General features: G+C 38.3%; 1 protein-coding gene across 3 annotated transcripts in view; it reads right to left on the reverse strand.

Moving 5' to 3' along the window:
* Positions 1–18,750, reverse strand: part of abr (ABR activator of RhoGEF and GTPase) — a 296,797-nt gene that overhangs the window by 113,384 nt on the left and 164,663 nt on the right. For all 3 annotated transcript variants that reach the window (XM_084113285.1, XM_084113286.1, XM_084113287.1), the window contains one exon: positions 10,809–10,994. In XM_084113285.1, coding sequence (XP_083969411.1) covers positions 10,809–10,994 — 186 coding nt within the window. The remainder of the gene's footprint in view (positions 1–10,808; positions 10,995–18,750) is intronic.

Genomic DNA, 18,750 nt, shown 5'->3' on the forward strand with positions numbered 1-18,750 from the left:
AATCAAGACTAAAAACACATCTCTTTAACCTGGCACACACATAGAACATTATAAATTTATATTATTCAAATCAGTTAAATGAGTGTTAGGCTGCATAAACTAGGTCAGCCGGAACCGGGAACACTTCCTATAACACCCGATGTACTTGTTACATCATAAGAAGAATGGCATTTAGGCTAATATTAGTCTCTCTGTTTATCCCGAGGTTTCCTGTAGTCATCCAGATCCGGGCCGTATCCAGATCAGATGGTGGACCTGTGCCTAGACACAAACACAACGCATCCCTAAAGTGTCAGCAGAAATTGTGTCAACTAGACTCTCCCCGTGAAGGCTTCATCAACATAACAGCCATAGGCACTTATCCTCTACAAATTCGTCTCCATACCGGCATGATGACTCCGACCTTCAACCAGATGGGACTGAATAATATTCTGAATGTTCTGATTTGTCTGACTTCTGACCTGTAAGGCTGTCTGAACCATAATCATACACAGATCGTTTTTTTGGCCAGATGAGGACTGGCGCCCCGACTCTGCCTGGTTTCTCCCAAGGTTTTTTCTCTATTCTGTCACCTGATGGAGTTTTGGTTCCTTGCCATTGTCACCTGTTGTCGCCTTTGGCTTTTGGCTTGCTTAGTTGGGGACACTTAATATTCAACAATATTATTGATCTGCCTGCATTGACACCATTAAATGAGAACTGAACAGAGCTGGACGATGACATCACTGTTTTCTCCTAAGCGGCTGTATTGATAAATGGAGATTGATAAGATGGACTATGACACTATTTTCTTCTAGATCTGCTGTACAGCCGAAACAGACTTTGTTGCATTATTTTCCTGTTATCACTACAAAGCTTTGTGAAAATTTGTATTGTAAAAAGCGCTATATAAATAAAGATGACTTTGATTTAACAAATGAGACCTTATTGTAAAGCGTTACCAAAACTAATTCTGTAATGCTATTATGGCCTTTTTTTTAAACTAACGAAGCGTTTAAAAAAATAATTATAAAAGGTGCTAAACACAGTAAGTCCGTGCAATCTTTTAAATCAGAATCATATATTCTTAAATAAAGACCAGGGAACACAAATTTTACATACAGTTCACCGTGAATGTGACATAAATGGTTTGCAAGGTTTGTGGAATTAAATGTTTAACTGTGGAATTAAATATACTGGCCATGGCGATATATTGGCTGACGACTATTTCAGATTTAACAAAGCAAAAAGATCTAAAGCACTGTCATTCAAACTCTGCCTTGATCTCTGCTCTCTCTTTCTTCTTTCCATTGTCTTTTATGATCCATCTTCTCTGTTGTGATTCATGACTTCTCTAAAGTTATGGATTGCTGTATATTTGTGTCCTGAGTCAAGAACTGCATGATGAGAGCCTGTGTTCTCAATCTCCATCCCAGGATGCTCCTCTCTCCCACTGCTCGGGAGAAGTCTGGAACACAACACATCACACGGACGTGCCATCGTCGCCTAGCAACCCTGCATCAAGCACTCTGACTTTTCATCAAGTGAAACACAGACAAGAGCTGACACGCGCATACACGTCACCAAGACGCAAAAAGAGGAACATTTGATGTGAAGAGTTCTTCTTTTTTTGTGTGAAGAGATGGCCAGAGAGAGTGAGTAACAGAGAAAGAAAGAGAGAAGGGTGACTAATAGAGAGAAACTATGCCTCCAATCCACTCCATCTGAATTTGCTCATCCTAAACCTTTCCTTCTGTTAAAAAACAAAACTTTTTTCCTTGTCTCTTTTATGCTTTGTCTTTCGTGCTTCTTTTCCTCTTCACTGAGTTTCTAGAACAATAGAGATCCTGTTAACTGAACCACTCTCACAATGTTTTTCTAATCACACACACAAGAGTGTGTGTGTGTGTGTGTGTGTGTGTGTGTGTGTGTGTGTGTGTGTGTGTGTGTGTGTGTGTGTGTGGAGAAAACTCAGATGTGTCATTGAAATTAAAACACCTGCCAACCCGCCAAATGCAGGTGAAAATCCACTATGGTGAGTAACGCATATCAATACACTATTCAATTTGGCGGGTTATGATTCATAAATTATGTTCCATCACTTTGCATGGCAATGCTATTACAGCCCTTCCCCTAAGGGCGGGCGTACACGGTGCGAGTTCGGACACTCGGGAGGTCGTGAGATATCGCACACGTTGCGAGTCAGTTTAACTGATAATCGCGTCAAAGCAGCTGGTACACGGCACGACTGTCCTGCACGAATTTTATCCCGAGCCGGCAGCAATCACGTGAGCTTTCGCGCTAAACACAGAGACCGTCAATGTTGCATGATGCAGGCAAAGCTTCAGATAGAAAAATGACAGAAATGTGTGTGCAAATGATTTGTTGAAAAGCAGAGAACAGTAGCCATTCCTTTCAACATAAAAACGAGAGAGAGAGAGAGAGAGAGAGAGAGAGAGAGGGAGGTGTGTGTGTGTGTGTGTGTGTGTGTGTGAGAGAGAGAGAGAGAGACAGTGTATGCGCACGCTGTATGGTTGCTGCCACTGAGGTATAGCCCCATCGACGTGGTTGTGTATGATTTGGCAATAGGGGACAGCTGGTGAAAATTGGGCCGACTCCCCGAATTTTTTAAACATGTAAGGTCGGGGAGGTGCTCATAACGTGCTCGCCTCGGCTCGTAATTCCTCTCACACGCTGCGAGCCGCGACCATGCGAGCATCACCGATTCCACTCGATTTCTCCCGAGTGAAAAAAATCATCTGCGAGCTCGTAAAAACAGCACAAATCGCACCGTGTACACCCGCCTTAAAAGGAGCCTCAAATATTAGCAAAACAACGCATAAAGAGGGTCGCACACTGAGACAAACTCAGTGCAGCGCCACATCTTTAAAATTCGAACACAAGAACGTAGCCTACCGACATCACCACAGGAGATTGTGTATTATGCATTTTTCAGTAACAGGTCTGTTTTTGTGGCTTGAATAATATGATTCATATAGGCCTAGAGAAACAATATAGGTCACACTTTTTTTATCTCCGTTTGCGCAGTTTTTTGCGCAGTCAACTTATTGACAGCACTTTGTTCATTCTTGAAGTGAACCTGTATTATTAGATTCACCATTTTGGACAGCCACATTGAACTTGAGAATGCGAGCACAGAGTGACACGACCGGTGTGCCATAAGCCTGTCTGTGAGATGTCCGAGGCGCAGACCGGCGCTTCCCGTCTGCTGTGCGACCGATCAACGCTCCGGCAGAGCCCTATAGGAGACAATTAAGAGGCTACTTTTTCCAACCTGTTCTCATAAATGTTGCATGTCCAAGACTGTTGGCCAAAAAGTGCCCTAGCGTCTTTATTGCTACGTGCAGGTAAACTCATGGCAATTATGAGAGAAGTCAAAGAGAATTTTGTTTTTATTTCCATTTTATTTTATTTGAATGGTATCTGCAAACAGTGATTGACCGTTGTAAAGGAAATCAATACAATGATTCAGAATCAGATTTAAACCTCTGGGGTCGGCGGTCGCGCCGGCATGACCAGCTCGCTTTTTTTCTTATCAGTGCAAAAGAGACTCAAAATACTCTGTTGATTTTGATCTTACATATAAGTGTTTTACATCATTCATGTTTAAGTAATCCGTATGAAAGCAACGAGAGGTACAGTTTCTCAAGCTCGTCCTCATTAACTCTAATGTGACCACACCCACGCGCGCAAGAGCAATTGACACGCATTTCGTCCACGTGAAGGAATACGAATCTGTAAATGCCCCATCACCTCAAAAACAAAGAATCAGAGACTTCAGTACTCCTCTGCTTTTCATTGAGTTTGGAAGACACGTTGTGTCTGTGCTGTGCTGTTTACCTTGGATTTACCTCAGAAGAATACGATTTGAAGATGAGAAAGATTTTTAAGGTAAGACATTTCCACTCATCATAGTAGTAAGCATGTTATTGTTGTATAAACTTTACATTGTAGCAACTAGTCAAACTGGTGCCAGTCTAAAATGTACGTTATGAAATGAGATTGGAGTAAAAACATGAAGCCAAATGTCGTACATGTATATAAATTTAGCATTGAAAGGTTGCCTACCTGTCTATAGTTCACATTGTTTCAGTTCACAGTTCAACATGTTTCTGTCTATATATATATATATATATATTAGGCTTGGCACGATAGTCGGTGTTACCGGTGTTACACGGTGTTCAGTCGCAACACCGGTTTCATCACTTGCAGCACCACAAAAAATGTTTTTTTAAAGCAATTATGCAGTGTCCGTATTTTCTGTCACCTGTTGACTAGCGTTGTATGATCACGCTCAACCATTCAAGCGCGGCAAAACAAGAGACCTGCTGTAAGTCCTGCCTATTACACACACGCGCACTCACACACGGAAAAGACGCGCGTCAGTATCGAGTTCTCTTTTCGGCCTTGAACAAAACGTAACACACACACAAATTATGCCAAAATGTCCATTTTGTCGAGTGTCCTCATAAGAGCAAATGATTTAAATAATATCATAATAAATGAATGTAGAGATATGTGAGAAAATGGGACGCGTGTCAGATGGAGTGTCATTAATGTTAATCAAAGAACAAAGGTAGAGGAAGAGATCGCGTCTTTTGCGTTTTTCATGAATAATAACAAACCCACTCTTCAAACACTGTGGTTGAATCCGAAATCGTGCCCTATACCCTCAAATAGGGTGTTATTGTTCTCAACATGATCTCAAGCAGCGAAAAATAGAGGACACTGACAACGTGCTGAAAGACCGGACCGAGCAGGTAATATTTAATATGAAACAAAGTCTCAACTTTCAAATTTGGTCAGTCAAACAAAAATAAAATAGGCCTACCGTTTTTTGGCTCTTTAATGTGTTGTGACAGATTGCCTCAGTTAAAGCCAAGTTCAAATCAACCGAAGTTAATCAATAACTCTTCTGACTGCTTTGTCGCACAAAAATGGTGGAATTTGATTGGTCAGATCGTATGTCAATCAAACGCAATACGAATGATGAATTGACGCCATGTAAAAAAAAAATTACATCACTCTAACACCCCCCACCCCCACGATGAAACCGGTAATACCGGTGTTGTCCCAAGTCGATTAACCGGTGAGAGAATATTATCACCGTCACATCTCTACATATATATATCTCTACTATATATATATATATGTGTGTGTATATATATACACATATATACATATATACATATACATACACATAGACAGAAACATGTTGAAATGTTAGTAAAGGCTGCTGAAAATTCAGCTTTGTCATCACAGGAATCAATTACATTTTAACATCAAAAAAGACAACAAATATAAATTGTAATACTATTTTGCAAATTTTATTGTTTTACTGTATTTTTGATCAAATAAATGATCAAAATGAATGATGAATGAAGCATAAGACACTTCTTTCAAAAACATTTAAAAAAAAGAAATTCATCCATACTTCAAAGTTTTAAACTGTAGTGTATTTTAAATCTAGATTTTCCCATAACGCACTAAACGCAGCACAGAAAATGCCCCTAGATTCACAAAAGCACACAATAAATTTGCATAACATCCATAAACAAAATTAAACTGAATACAAAGTTTAATTACAATTAAACGTTTGTTGCACCAGAACACCTAGAAACGAAGCAGTCTGAACTCACAGAGCTGCTCCCCATCTTGAGTTCGTTAATGAGACACACAGTACACACATCCTCCACACACACCTAGTCAGCCATCTACCTTGATAGGATTTATGGCCATAACAGACATGTGAAACATCTGTTTTTTTTTTTTTTTTTGGTTTCGCACACAAGTCTGAATATAGCTGTTATTTTCTTCTGCCAGTACCTCTCGGAATCTCCTCTCTGCTAAACTGTTTATTTCAGTCTCAAGTTCAACAGATGCTCCTCTGTCTCAGTCTCAGAGGAAGATGATTCTTATCAGATGTATTTATATAGTCTAGCAAAGTACTGCAAGATGTATTTTGTCTTCTTGATATAAGCCCACATACAGTATATACCCATATAAAGATGGATCACAATACATAATGCTGTACATTCTCAAGGAGGGTATAAAGAAAAAACCCAGCGATCAAGTAAAAGTTTTGGGTAGGTAAGCTTTTATAAGTTTTTTGGCATAGGTTTTTTTGCTCTTCACAGCCTTTTTTATATTAAAATACAGTAAAAACAGTAATATTGTAAAATATGATAACAAATTACTCAATTAAAAAGAAAAATTACTGTTTTCTATTTTAATATCATTTAATATGTAATTTATAGTGTGCTACTGGCTCACCAACAACAATTCCAGATGACATCAAACACCAATTGAATGGCAGACAGCGTATCAAAATTGGGCTATGGAATGTGAGAGGTCTCAACAAGCTTGGCAAACTAGCAATACCCAGCAAAAGAGCTTGGACTGGGCACCAGTATCTGTGGTTTGTCAGAAACTAAATGGGTAAGGTTCTGGACACTTGACAATGGTAGATGGACATACAGTGGTGTTTGCAGGTGCAGACAAACGAGAGCATCATGGAGTTGCCATATGGGTCTATAATTCCACTACCCCGTGTTTGACATCTTATAACCCAGTGAGTAGCAGATTAATCTCTGCTACATTTGCCTCAAAACCAAGAAATGTAACAGTGATACAGTAGCAACAGCTGACAAACCTGATGAGGACGATGAACAGTTTTATAATGAGATAGAGCAATTACTTGTAGAGACTCCCAAACAGAATATATTGGCAATTACAGGTGACTTCAATGCCAGAGTTGGAGAAAATGCAGAAGAAAAGGTTCTAGGAAAGTATGGGCATGGCGACAGAAATGAACGGGGTCAGGTATTGGTAAACTTCAGTGCAGAGCACCATCTGGTGATCACCAACACCCTGTTCTGTCTACATAATAGACACAGATACACATGAAGAAGCCCGGATAGGGTCACCAGAGCCCAGATTGACTACATTTTGATCAGTGAACAGTGGAAACAGTCAGTTAACAATGCACGTACATATCTTAGTGCAGACTGTGACTCTGACCATAACCAGAGTTTAAGGTTTCGAAAGAAAACAGGTAGAAAACCACTACTACTTGATCGGAAGAAACTCAACAACGAGGAGTTCAAGCAGCAATATCAACTTGAAGTAAAAAACAGATTTGATGCACTACAAAAACTTGCCGAATAGCATACACCAGATGAATTGTGGAAACAAGAAAGGATAAACAGGCAGAATTGGAAACATTGTGCAGTGAACTGGAGGAGAATTCAATGAGGGACAACAGCAGATCAGTTTTCCAAACAGTGAAAAAACTTACCAGGATTTTTCAGCCTCGCACTGTAGCCATCAAAGATGTCAATGGCATCAAACAAACTGAACCAGAGAAGGTGTGTCAGCAATGGAAAGAATATTGTGAGGGATTGTACAATGATAAAGAGGAAAATTTAAAAACTAATGTTCAAGAAAGAGAGCCACCTCCTTTGAAGGTCAAGATCCGTCTTGCCCTGCTGCGATTATCTAACCAGAAAGCAACGGGTCCAGATGAAGTAGAAGCAGTGCTTTTAAAGTCTGGAGAAGATGTGACACTTTATCGATTGCAACAGATCTGTACAGAGGTGTGGGACCATGGGATTTGGCCAGAAAAATGGACAAGAATGCACAATCAGTTTCATTCCGCTACCTAAAAAAGGTGATTTGACTCAGTGCGGCAATTATCGAACTATTGCACTGGTTTCACATAGTAGCAAGGTTCTGTTCGAGTAATTTTGGATCAAATACAATCTAAATTAAAGCTGCAAGAAGCGATGAAAAGGGCCCTCGCACCCGTGCCACCGCCACCCGGCACCTTTAGGAAAACAGAGCACGGTGGGCAGTATGTAAATATAGGTGGACTATGTCAAGGTAATTTGTATTTGCCACACTTCCTGCCACCAGCAGGTGGCACTATTGCTATAACCAAATATGAGCATGGTCATGTGTTCAGGACAGGACTCTTATCAAACATGTGAAGTTTGGGGCAGATTGGACATTGTATAGACAAATCCGGCGAAACACGGAAGTAAAGCAGCGCCGCCATTACTGCGTGCCTTGCTGCTAAGGAAGTAGCGTTGGTCCCGTAGGCGGCTGTAGCAGATGTAGCTGTACGAAATGTTATTTTTATCTATTCATCTTTAATTTTGTACAGTCGCCCTGCTGTATGGCTACAACACTTCCCTCGGCCGGCCATGCAGTCACACACTACTTCGAGAACTTTGCAGTTTTCTCTCTATATTGTTACTGACACATTATGGTACGAGTTCACTGCCTGTGAAAACCGCACGACACCTTTTAATGTGAGCTCATCTGCGAAGGTATGCAGTATCTGGCCAATCCATCCGGAGCTCATGTAATTCTGACCTTCAATCAATGCCCTGTACTTTAGGTTCTGAAGCTCGCATGCCAGATGATTAATAAAATAATGTTGAATACCTGTAAGCTGCCAACTCTCACGCTTTCACCGTGAGACACACGCAATTGACACTTTTCACACGCTCTCACGCCACACATCCATTTTCTCACGCACATAAAAATCGAGAAGCAAAGAGGACACGGAGACCGACAGACTAGACAGAGCAGGTTAGTTATGATATAAAAAAAAAGCTCAGCTCTCAGATTCTGTCAATTTTATTATGAAATTCAAACAATAAATATTTTGGCGTTTGTAAATGTGACGTGACAGATCCCTATGGCACGTGAACCGATCATAACTTAATAGTAAATAAACACGAATGAACAATGTTAAAAGAAACAGTAGCATAACCTACCGAAATGTATATTCATCATACATAATATCGATCAATCAGTGTTTTTTTTAACCGCGGAAAGGGTCAATAAAACAGCTGGAGAACAATTATGTCACATAGCCTAAAATTTACCTCAGGAAAGAAAAAAAGAGCTATAGAGAGTATTTTGCTAAATATGTGTACTATATTACATATTTATTATATGTTTTCTTATATCATTAAATAAAGTTGTTATTATAATAATAAAAACGCATTATATTTAATTTGAGTTATTTTTAACCTTAAATAATACTGCCAGCTGATAAGGCTCTCTGTATGTTTACAGCATTAGGTGAGATTTTTTTTTCTTGAGAAAGAATAACGCCTATCTTGTGTACCTAATATTTATCCAAATTAGTCAATATTAAAACAAATCACAAGAATTGAACTGAATTGAAATCCTGAAATTGTTTCAAGCAATAATAAAAAAAATTGTACCATATAATATAAACATTGCAACATGTTGTCACTAAACCTAATAAAATTCAGTTTAGTAACTAAAATGTTTTGACAATCACAATATTTAAGCCCCAGGATCCGCTTTCATTGAAATGTCATTAGAGGACACCGGCAAGTGTCACACCCTTACACTTCGCAGGCACGCAGTAATGGCGGCAGGCAAGATGGCGGCGCCCATAGAGTTCGCGGCGGATTTGTGTATAGCTGAGTTACTGCAGGCTGTCTGTGGTTGCCTAGCAACATCGGAACTGCAAGCAACTTTAATATAGAACTTATCTGATGATGCATATATCACCCAAAGGCTGAAATTGGGTGTGCACATCTACATTTGTCAGGCACGCCATTCAACGAAAAATCAAGATCTTCGCAATTTAACGTCTCAAAGGCATTAAGATTACACTCACCAAATTTGAAGAGGATCAGATCAAAACTGTAGGAGGAGTTTGTTAAAGTACAACGTCTGGAAATGGCAAAAACTGCACAAAATCTGAGAGGAAGTTCAAAATAGCTGACTTCCTGTTGTGTTTCATACCTGTACGTGAAACCTAGAGCCGGGGCAATAATTTAGGGGGGGGCAATTAAGCCATTTTGCCCCACCCAATTCTGAAACCCACATCACACGTAAATTTTCACCAATTCTGAAGCGTGTGCAAAGTTTCATGAGTTTTCGAGCATGTTTAGGCCCTCTAAAAAGCGATTCACTTTGGAGAATAATAATAATAAACGGAGCTGAAACAATAGGGTCCTCTCACCATCGGTGCTCGGGCCCTAATTAGGAGGAGGAAGAAAGGTGCATCCAGGCTTTTGAAAACAAGTGCATTAGAAAGTTGTTACGAATTCCATTTCAATGGACAAAACTGATACACAACTGAGCAGGTATACAAATTGGCTAGAAACATGATTGAACTACTGAATCACATTAAATCCCGCAAGTTACACTATTTTGGTCATGTAATGAGACAGCTAGGCAATACCATGTAGCATCATGATAGGGTTAGTGGAAGGTTTTAGAAGTCGTGGAAGACCAAGAATTTGCTGGTTGGACAATATCACAGCATGGACTGGTCTGTCAGGAGCTGGCCTGTTTCATGCCATTCAGGTCATTTCTTTCTCATCCATGCAGCCAACCACCACAAAGCGACGAAGGCAAAATGACATGACAATATGTAATTTATTCCTATGATGGCAAAGCTGAATTTTCAGTATCCATTACTCCAGTCTTCAATGTCACATGATCCTTCAGAAATCATTCTAATATGCTGCTTAAGAAACATTTATTATTATTATCAATGTTGAAAATAGTTCTGCTGCTTAATATTTTTGTGGAAACCTTGATAATTTTTTTCAGGATTCTTTGAGAATAAAACGTTAAAATGACAAATAGAAACAGAAATCTTTTCTAAAATTACAAATGCCTTTATTGTCACACTTGATCAATTTAAGGCATCCTTGCTACTTTTGAATGGTAGTGTAGACTACATGGGTCATTGTACGATTTAGAAATAACATCTAGGGCCTTTGAACGGTGTGTTTGGCAAGTGGACTCACCAGTTTCTGGAAGAGATGTCCAACAGTGACCTTCTCATCCCACTGCTGAATGTTGGGGAAAAGAGCATCATAAAACTCCTTATGAACCTCAAAGATGTCTTGGATCATGAAGAAAATAGTGTCAATCTGCTCCATTGTCAGCACTGGCTTTGATGTAGTAGCTGTAGCTTTAAGTGGCTTCATGGGCTGAGAGAGAATGAAAGATAGAGAGTTGAATTAATACACGTTCACTACAATACATGTTGCATGTATTTACATATGAAGTACTAAATTGCCATAAAAATTTAATTTTCAAGTCAAGTCACCTTAATTTATATAGACCTTTATACATTACAGATTGTTTCAAAGCAGCTTTACAGTGATAAACAAGAAAATAATGATCATTGATGCAAACAACTCTAAAGAGACAATAGTAAACAGTTATTTTTCAGTTAAAATCTCTTCAATGTTGACTCAGGTTGGTTCAATAACTGTGTAAAGTTCATCAATTATGGAATGAGTTCAGTTCATCTATAAAGCAGCTGTGGAGAAAACAGTGATGTCATCGTCCAGCTCAGTTCAGATCTTATCCAGTACAGTGTATTGAATATTGAATATAGAATATTAAGTGTGCCTAACTAAGCAAGCCAAAAGGTGACCCAAACTCCATCCTCGGGAGAAACCAGGCTCAGTCGGGGTGCCAGTTATCCTCTGGCCAGACAAACGAATATGGTGTGGTTTAATTCCAGACTGCATCACAAGTTAGATTGTGGATTATTTTCACTGCATTTAGATTCCATGTAGTATCCAGTGGTACACATTGGCAGGTGGGTCAATTTCTCTCTCCACTTCCTGTGAATTGATAGGTTGATTTACATTTGTTTATTTTGCTTTTGGTAATGCTGACCAGACTGAACAGGGTTCAATCCATCTGTGTTTTCTAAATTTTAAAAAAGAAAGCACATGACCATGAAGTGTAAATGAGAGAAGAAGAAATATTTCACACACAGGGATTCATGTGCGTTTGCCTTCGTTTCTTTCTTCAGGGCTGATAACACCGTGTTAAAGTGCAGGACGGTTATTTTCAGATCAGAATGACTCATTATAAGATGCTGCTCTTCTCTGCCTCATGAAACTGCTTTATGTTTGCAGTTTTGTATTCCTGTATTGATGCATTTCTGACTGAAGCAGGAAGTTTGGTTGGGGCATGTCGAAGAGCTTGCCTCTTGAGATTGCAAATAGCCTTTAGTTTTGTCACAGACACAAACCATGATTTCCAGCTTGTTAATACAAGTCATGTGCACATTCTCACTCTGCCTCGCTGCCTGCTGTGAGTTTGTTTGCTTCGGTGCTGTAAGCTCCATCTTAGCCTTGTATTTCTTTCTGTTTTGAACCATCATTTACTATCATTTCTAGTTGTTTATACTACTAAATACAGCTTACCCAACATCTCAGATTAACCTGACATCGCTAGCTTCCGTTATTACTAGCACAACACGCTAGTAATTCGCTAGCCTGTTAACGCGCCACCCGCGTGCTGTTATTTTTTTTATTTTTTTTTTCTCGCGCGCCCGCGCCTCTGAGTTCATAAAAAGCCCAGGTGAGTAAGAATCAGTCAACAAACACGGTGAGTAATGTCTTGTCCTGTTATTGTCACCTGCACTTCATGTCACATGTTTAACATAGCCTTCTCTGTCGGCAATATAGGATTTATATGTGATAAATGCAAGGAGACAGTTAGGCTGACGGAGAAGATTTCAGAACTAGAGACATGCATCCAAACTTTAATTGAGGATAGTAAGAGTGCTAGAGCTTCAGATACTATTTTGGATGCGCCTAGCATAGTAAACTCTTTACATGATGCGGTTCCGGCTGAGTTAGTGCCTGCGCAGCAAGGCAAATGGGTGACAGTGAGGGATCGCTCTAGTCGCGGATCAAAAAAACACTCTTCCGTTCCGATTACCATAACAAATCGATTTGCCCCGCTCAGTGAAACACCCACTGAGAATTCTGTTGATTGTGCCCTAGTTATTGGCGATTCTATTACACGGAACGTGAATATAGAGACACCAGCCACCATGTTTGTCACATGTTTGCCGGGAGCCAGAGCGCCTGACATCAAAGCAAATTTAAAAGTGCTGGCTAATGCTAATCGTAAATTCTCTAAGATCATTATTCACGTCGGCACTAATGATGTTCGACTCCGCCAGTCGGAGATCACCAAAATTAATATTAAAGAGGTGTGTGAACTCGCAAGTACGATGTCAAGCACTGTAATTTGCTCTGGCCCCCTTCCTGTTCGTAGGAGTGATGAAATAGTTAGTAGATTGTGTTCACTCAATGGCTGGTTGTCGAGGTGGTGTCCGCGTAATCATATAGAATTCATAGACAATTGGAAAAGTTTTTGGGGCAGACCTGACCTGTTGAAAAGAGATGGTATTCATCCCTCCTGGGATGGTGCTGCTCTTCTCTCTAGTAATTTGGCTCATAGTCTTAGAGATAAAAAATGACAAATTGGGCACCAGGTCAGGAAGCAGACAGACTGGCTTAACCGACTGTCTGCTAGCGGCCTCGTGTCACCAAGGTCAGATAAATCCCATCACACAGAGCCTCTTTCACCTAGATATCATCATATAGAGACTGTGTCTGTTCCCTGAATTCGGAAATCCAAAAAATGCCCAAACCCATCTAAGGTTAAAAAATTAATTGATGTTCAACAAATAAAAAACAGATATAATACAGATGAGCAAATGCTAAAGCTTGGGTTGCTGAATATTCGATCGCTTACTCCAAAAGCACTCATTGTTAATGATATGATTTCAGATAATAACCTAGATGTGCTGTGTTTGACAGAAACCTGGCTAAAACCAAACGATTACATTACTTTAAATGAGTCCACCCCGCAAGATTACTGTTATAAACATGAACCTTGTCTGAAACGCAAAGGGGGAGGTGTTGCTGTAATTTATAGTAATATTTTCAAAACCACTAAGAAATCTAGTTTTAAATATACTTCTTTTGAAGTGTTGGTGCTTAATGTAAAAATATATAGTGTAAACGATAAATCACGTTTGAGATTTGTGCTGGCTACTGTATACAGGCCACCAGGGCACCATACAGACTTTATCAAAGAATTTACGGACTTTCTATCAGAATTAATATTGACTGCAGATAAAGTACTAATTGTTGGTGATTTTAATATACACATAGATAATGAAAAAGATGCATTGGGATTGGCATTTAAAGACATTGTAATTGGAGTTAGACAACACGTGTCAGGACCTACTCATTCTCGTAATCATACTCTAGATCTAATATTATCACATGGAATAGATGTTGATGCCGATGCCGTTGAAATTCTGCAGCAGAGCGATGACATCTCAGATCATTATCTAGTCTCATGTAAATTACATTTAGCGAAGGCTGCAAAGCCGACTCCGTGTTATAAATATGTTAGACCTATCACTTCTGCCACTAAAGATTGCTTTATTAATAATCTTCCTAATCAGTTTCATCATCTCAGCATCCCAGATAGCTTAGAAGAACTTGATATAGCAACAGAAACTTTTAACTCTCTCTTTTCCAGCACTTTAGACACAGTTGCTCCGTTGCGCTTGAAGATTAAAGAAAATAGTCCAACGCCGTGGTACAACGAGCACACTCAGGCACTTAAGAGAGCAGCCAGAAAAATGGAGCGCAACTGGAAGAAAACAAAATTAGAGGTATTTCGGATTTCATGGAAGGAGAGCTCGATTACTTACAGAGAGGCCTTAAAACAGGGGTGGGCAAACTTTTTGGCTCAAGGGCCACACTGGGTTTTAAAATTTGACAGAGGGCCGGCCCAGCAGATTATGAAACACAATCTCATGAAAGTGCGTATCTATACCACAAATTTTATTTCTCGTGCCATTTATACGCCAAAAATGTTTTTTGTGTGCATATACTGTAATATATACATAATATTTACATACACTGTAAACCCCTTGGTTAGGATTAGGGGTGCGGAGTGCGTACCTATTACACGCCATAAAGTGCGTATCATATGCACGCGAAAACTGCGTATCATAAGCACTACAAATACAATTCGTGGTATTCGCACTTTCATGAGATTCGCACTTTCTCATCGGGCTGAGCAAACACATTTACGTTGTGGCAACGTCTGCGCGAAATTCAACAACTGAGAGACGACATTCTGAATACATTTTTTATGCTAGATAACTGTTATATTTAGCATGTTATTGTTTTGAGGTTAATTTTTAATTAGTCAGATGTTAGATAATTATAGCCTATACTTTTTAAATATTGTTTATCCTTATTATTATTTAATGGGCCTAACAGTAAATTAGAAACAAAACACCTGCAAGTGTAGGCTACACAGAGTAAAAATGACAGAAGGTTACGTTAATTCAACTTTATTAAAACTGCATATGGCAATCAATTTGCACTTACAAAAGTCATACATTTGTGGAAAAAATTAAATAAACGAATATACAAATTTATTTTAAGTATAATAAAATAAAACATAAAAAGCAAAGTCAGATCAGAACATTTAATGAACAAAACCGGGTTCTGTAATGTTACATGGCAGACAGGGGAGCGTAGTAAACGGAATCAGTCAGGATACATCCACAAATCCAGAGCAAAGAAACTAAATAGCAGACAAATCAAAGGAAAAACTAAACAGGTGTGCAAGCGGTTACCAAACATTTTTTTCTCTGTGAGTTTCCAAAAAAGGAAAAAACATTAATGGGCAACAAGTCTATGCGCTTAAGTCGCTGTCTGTTTGGTTTCCATGGTGACGCGTCATTGCTTGTTACGCACACCGCAGCCACAACAGCGCTGAATGAATGATGATCTGCTTTTATGTCATTTTTCCTTTTTTACATTTGTTAGCTATAGCATGAAATATCTGATATTCCGATTGTCAAATATATGCAACGCAATATAAAGGCTATGTATATATATATATATATATATATATATATATATATATATATATATATATATATATATATATATATACAGTGCAATGCATAAGTTAATACACCCATGCTAAAGTTGACTAAAAAGAGGAATAAAAAATCATATTTTGGAAATTGAACTTAATGCCTTAATTTATGCCCTTTGGAATTAAAATAGCCCCACATCATCACATAGCATTCACCATACCTAGAGATTGGCATGGTTTTATTTCAGTTAGCCTAAAAGCTAGTTTGATTTGCATTGAGAGATGATCTTATGGAAAGTACCCCATGCCAATCTCTAGGTATGGTGAATGCTATGTGATGATGTGGGGCTATTTTAATTCCAAAGGCCAAGGGAACTTTATCCGGATGCATAGTATCCTAAAAAAAAAAAAAAAAAAAAAAACTTAAAAATAAAAATCTGCCTGCCTCTATGGGAATTTAACATAGGGGTGTACACACTTATGCACCATGTATTTTAAGGAAGAACATTTATTTATTTACGATACATTATTCATTCACAAAGAAAATTGGTGTCCTAAAAGGTTGGATTTTTCCTAATTTTTTAAATTAAGGCATTAAGTTCAATTTCCAAAATATGATTTTTTATTCCTCTTTTTAGTCAACTTTAGCATGGGTGTATTAACTTATGCATTGCACTGTATATATATATATATATATATATATATATATATATATATATATAAAACACAAAGTATTGCAAGAAAAAGGCAAAATGAATGCGATCTTAAGAAAAAAAATTAAATACTCGACGGGCCGGATTTAACAGCCTAACTATGTGTATGTGGCCCGCGGGCCGTAGTTTGCCCACCCCTGCCTTAAAAGCTGCTAGATCTGCTTATTTTTCAACCCTATTAGAAGAAAATAAACATAATCCTAGGTATTTATTTGAAACAGTGGCTAAACTAACGAAAAAGAAAGCTTCAAGCCCAGAAGTTTCCAAGCAACACAGCAGTAATGACTTTATGAACTTCTTCACTTATAAGATTGATAATATCAGGGACAAAATTATAACTATGCAACCATCTACTACAGTATCGCATCAAGCAGTGCATTTAAGTTCAGTATGGTGTACCACAAGGCTCAGTACTAGGACCGTTGCTGTTCACTCTGTACATGCTACCCTTAGGAGATATCATTAGGAAACATGGAATTAGCTTCCACTGTTATGCTGACGATACTCAGCTGTATATTTCTTCAAAACCTAACGAAACTTACCAATTCACAAAATTAACGGAATGCATAGCTGATATAAAAAATTGGATGACTAGCAAAATCGACTGCTGGCGGTAGATCCTTTTCCTATTTAGCACCAAAACTTTGGAACAGTCTTCCTAACATTGTCCGGGAAGCAGACACACTCTGTCAGTTCAAAGCCAGATTAAAGACACATCTCTTTGACCTAGCATTCACATAATACATTATAGACTTCTATAATTCAATGTTAGGCTGCATAGATTAGGTCAGCCGGAACCGGGAACACTTCCCATAAATCCTGATGTACTCGTTACATCATAAGAAGAATGTCATCTACGCTAATTTTAGTGTCTTTGTTTATCCCGAGGTTTTCCAGATCTGACGAAGGACCTTCGCCTGGACCCGATGACAACAAAGTGCTGAAGTGCCAACTAGTCTCTCCCTATGGAGGATCCCATTACCACTCCAGATAAAGCGTTGTCGGGAAAATTTGTTTCGCGTACCTACCCCAAAGTGACAAAATAAAATTCTGTATAAAAATTTATAAGGAAAGACCAGTACTTTGTTTAGGCTTGGTTTGTAGGGAATTACAAACCTGCGCACATATATTCAAACGCACATAACTATAGAACCAATTCTTAATGCGCATGTGAACGGCATCAGCGTTTATCACAGGTTCGCGTTTAAAGTCTGTGTAGAGAGAATGGTGTCGTCTTAGCGGCCCCTAATTTAATAACAAATGATCGTTGCGACAGAAGCGAATCAATCAAAACTAACTTTAGCTGGAAAATAACTTTATTAAAGAACCGCTATAAAGCCAAAACAATCTCTGTTACCTTAAATTATACGCTTATCTCTGTAAAGCTGCTTTGAAACAATCCACATTGTTAAAAGCGCCATATAAATGAAGATGACTTGACTTGACTCTAGAGAGCATTTAATTGAACAAAAAAAATACTCATAGTATTTGGACATTTTCCCAGAAAAACTTGCAGTAAAATTTAAATGTATTTATCGTTTAAAAGTTTGGGGTCTGTAAGAGTTTTGCTTCTTATGCTCACCAATTCTGCATTTATTTGATCAAAAATAAAGTAAAAACAGTAATATTGTGAAATATTATCACAAATAAAAAAAAAATGTTTTGTATTTTAATATATTTTAAAATGTACTTTTTTCCTGTTATGGCAAAACTGAATTTTCAGCACCCATTACTCCAAGTCTTCAGTGTCACATGATTCTCCAGAAATTATTAAAATATGCTGATTTGGTGCTCAAGAAATATTTCTAATAATTATTAACATTAAAAACAGTTGTGCTGCTTAATGTTTTAGTGAAAATCATAATTTTTTTCATGATAAATATAATACATTTTTGATGAATAGAAAATTCAATAGAGATCTTTGGTAACAAAAGTAAAAGTCTTTACTGTCACTTGATCAACTGAGATGTCATCATTACTACAGTGGCCTTGAAGTCATTGTATCTGCAATTCTGACAGCCAGCACTTCTGCTCTTGTACTGTAGTGAACATAAATGATAATGTTATCATAGGCATTTCAAAATACCATGAATAATTCCTTATTATGAATTATTCAGATTTTTTTAATATGCATTTAAGAATACTTTTCTATAAACCGGTTAAAATTTACAACACTGCCTGTATGCTGCGTCAAAGAGACATGCGCATTCTGATGTAAACAACAATGTGCATTAGAAGTATGGCGTAACAAGTGAAGGAGACATGCCGATTCTGAATAAAAATCCACATTTACACTTTGATA

Source organism: Abramis brama, assembly GCF_963993115.1.
Source record: "Abramis brama genome assembly, chromosome: 5".
NCBI lineage: Eukaryota > Metazoa > Chordata > Actinopteri > Cypriniformes > Leuciscidae > Abramis > Abramis brama.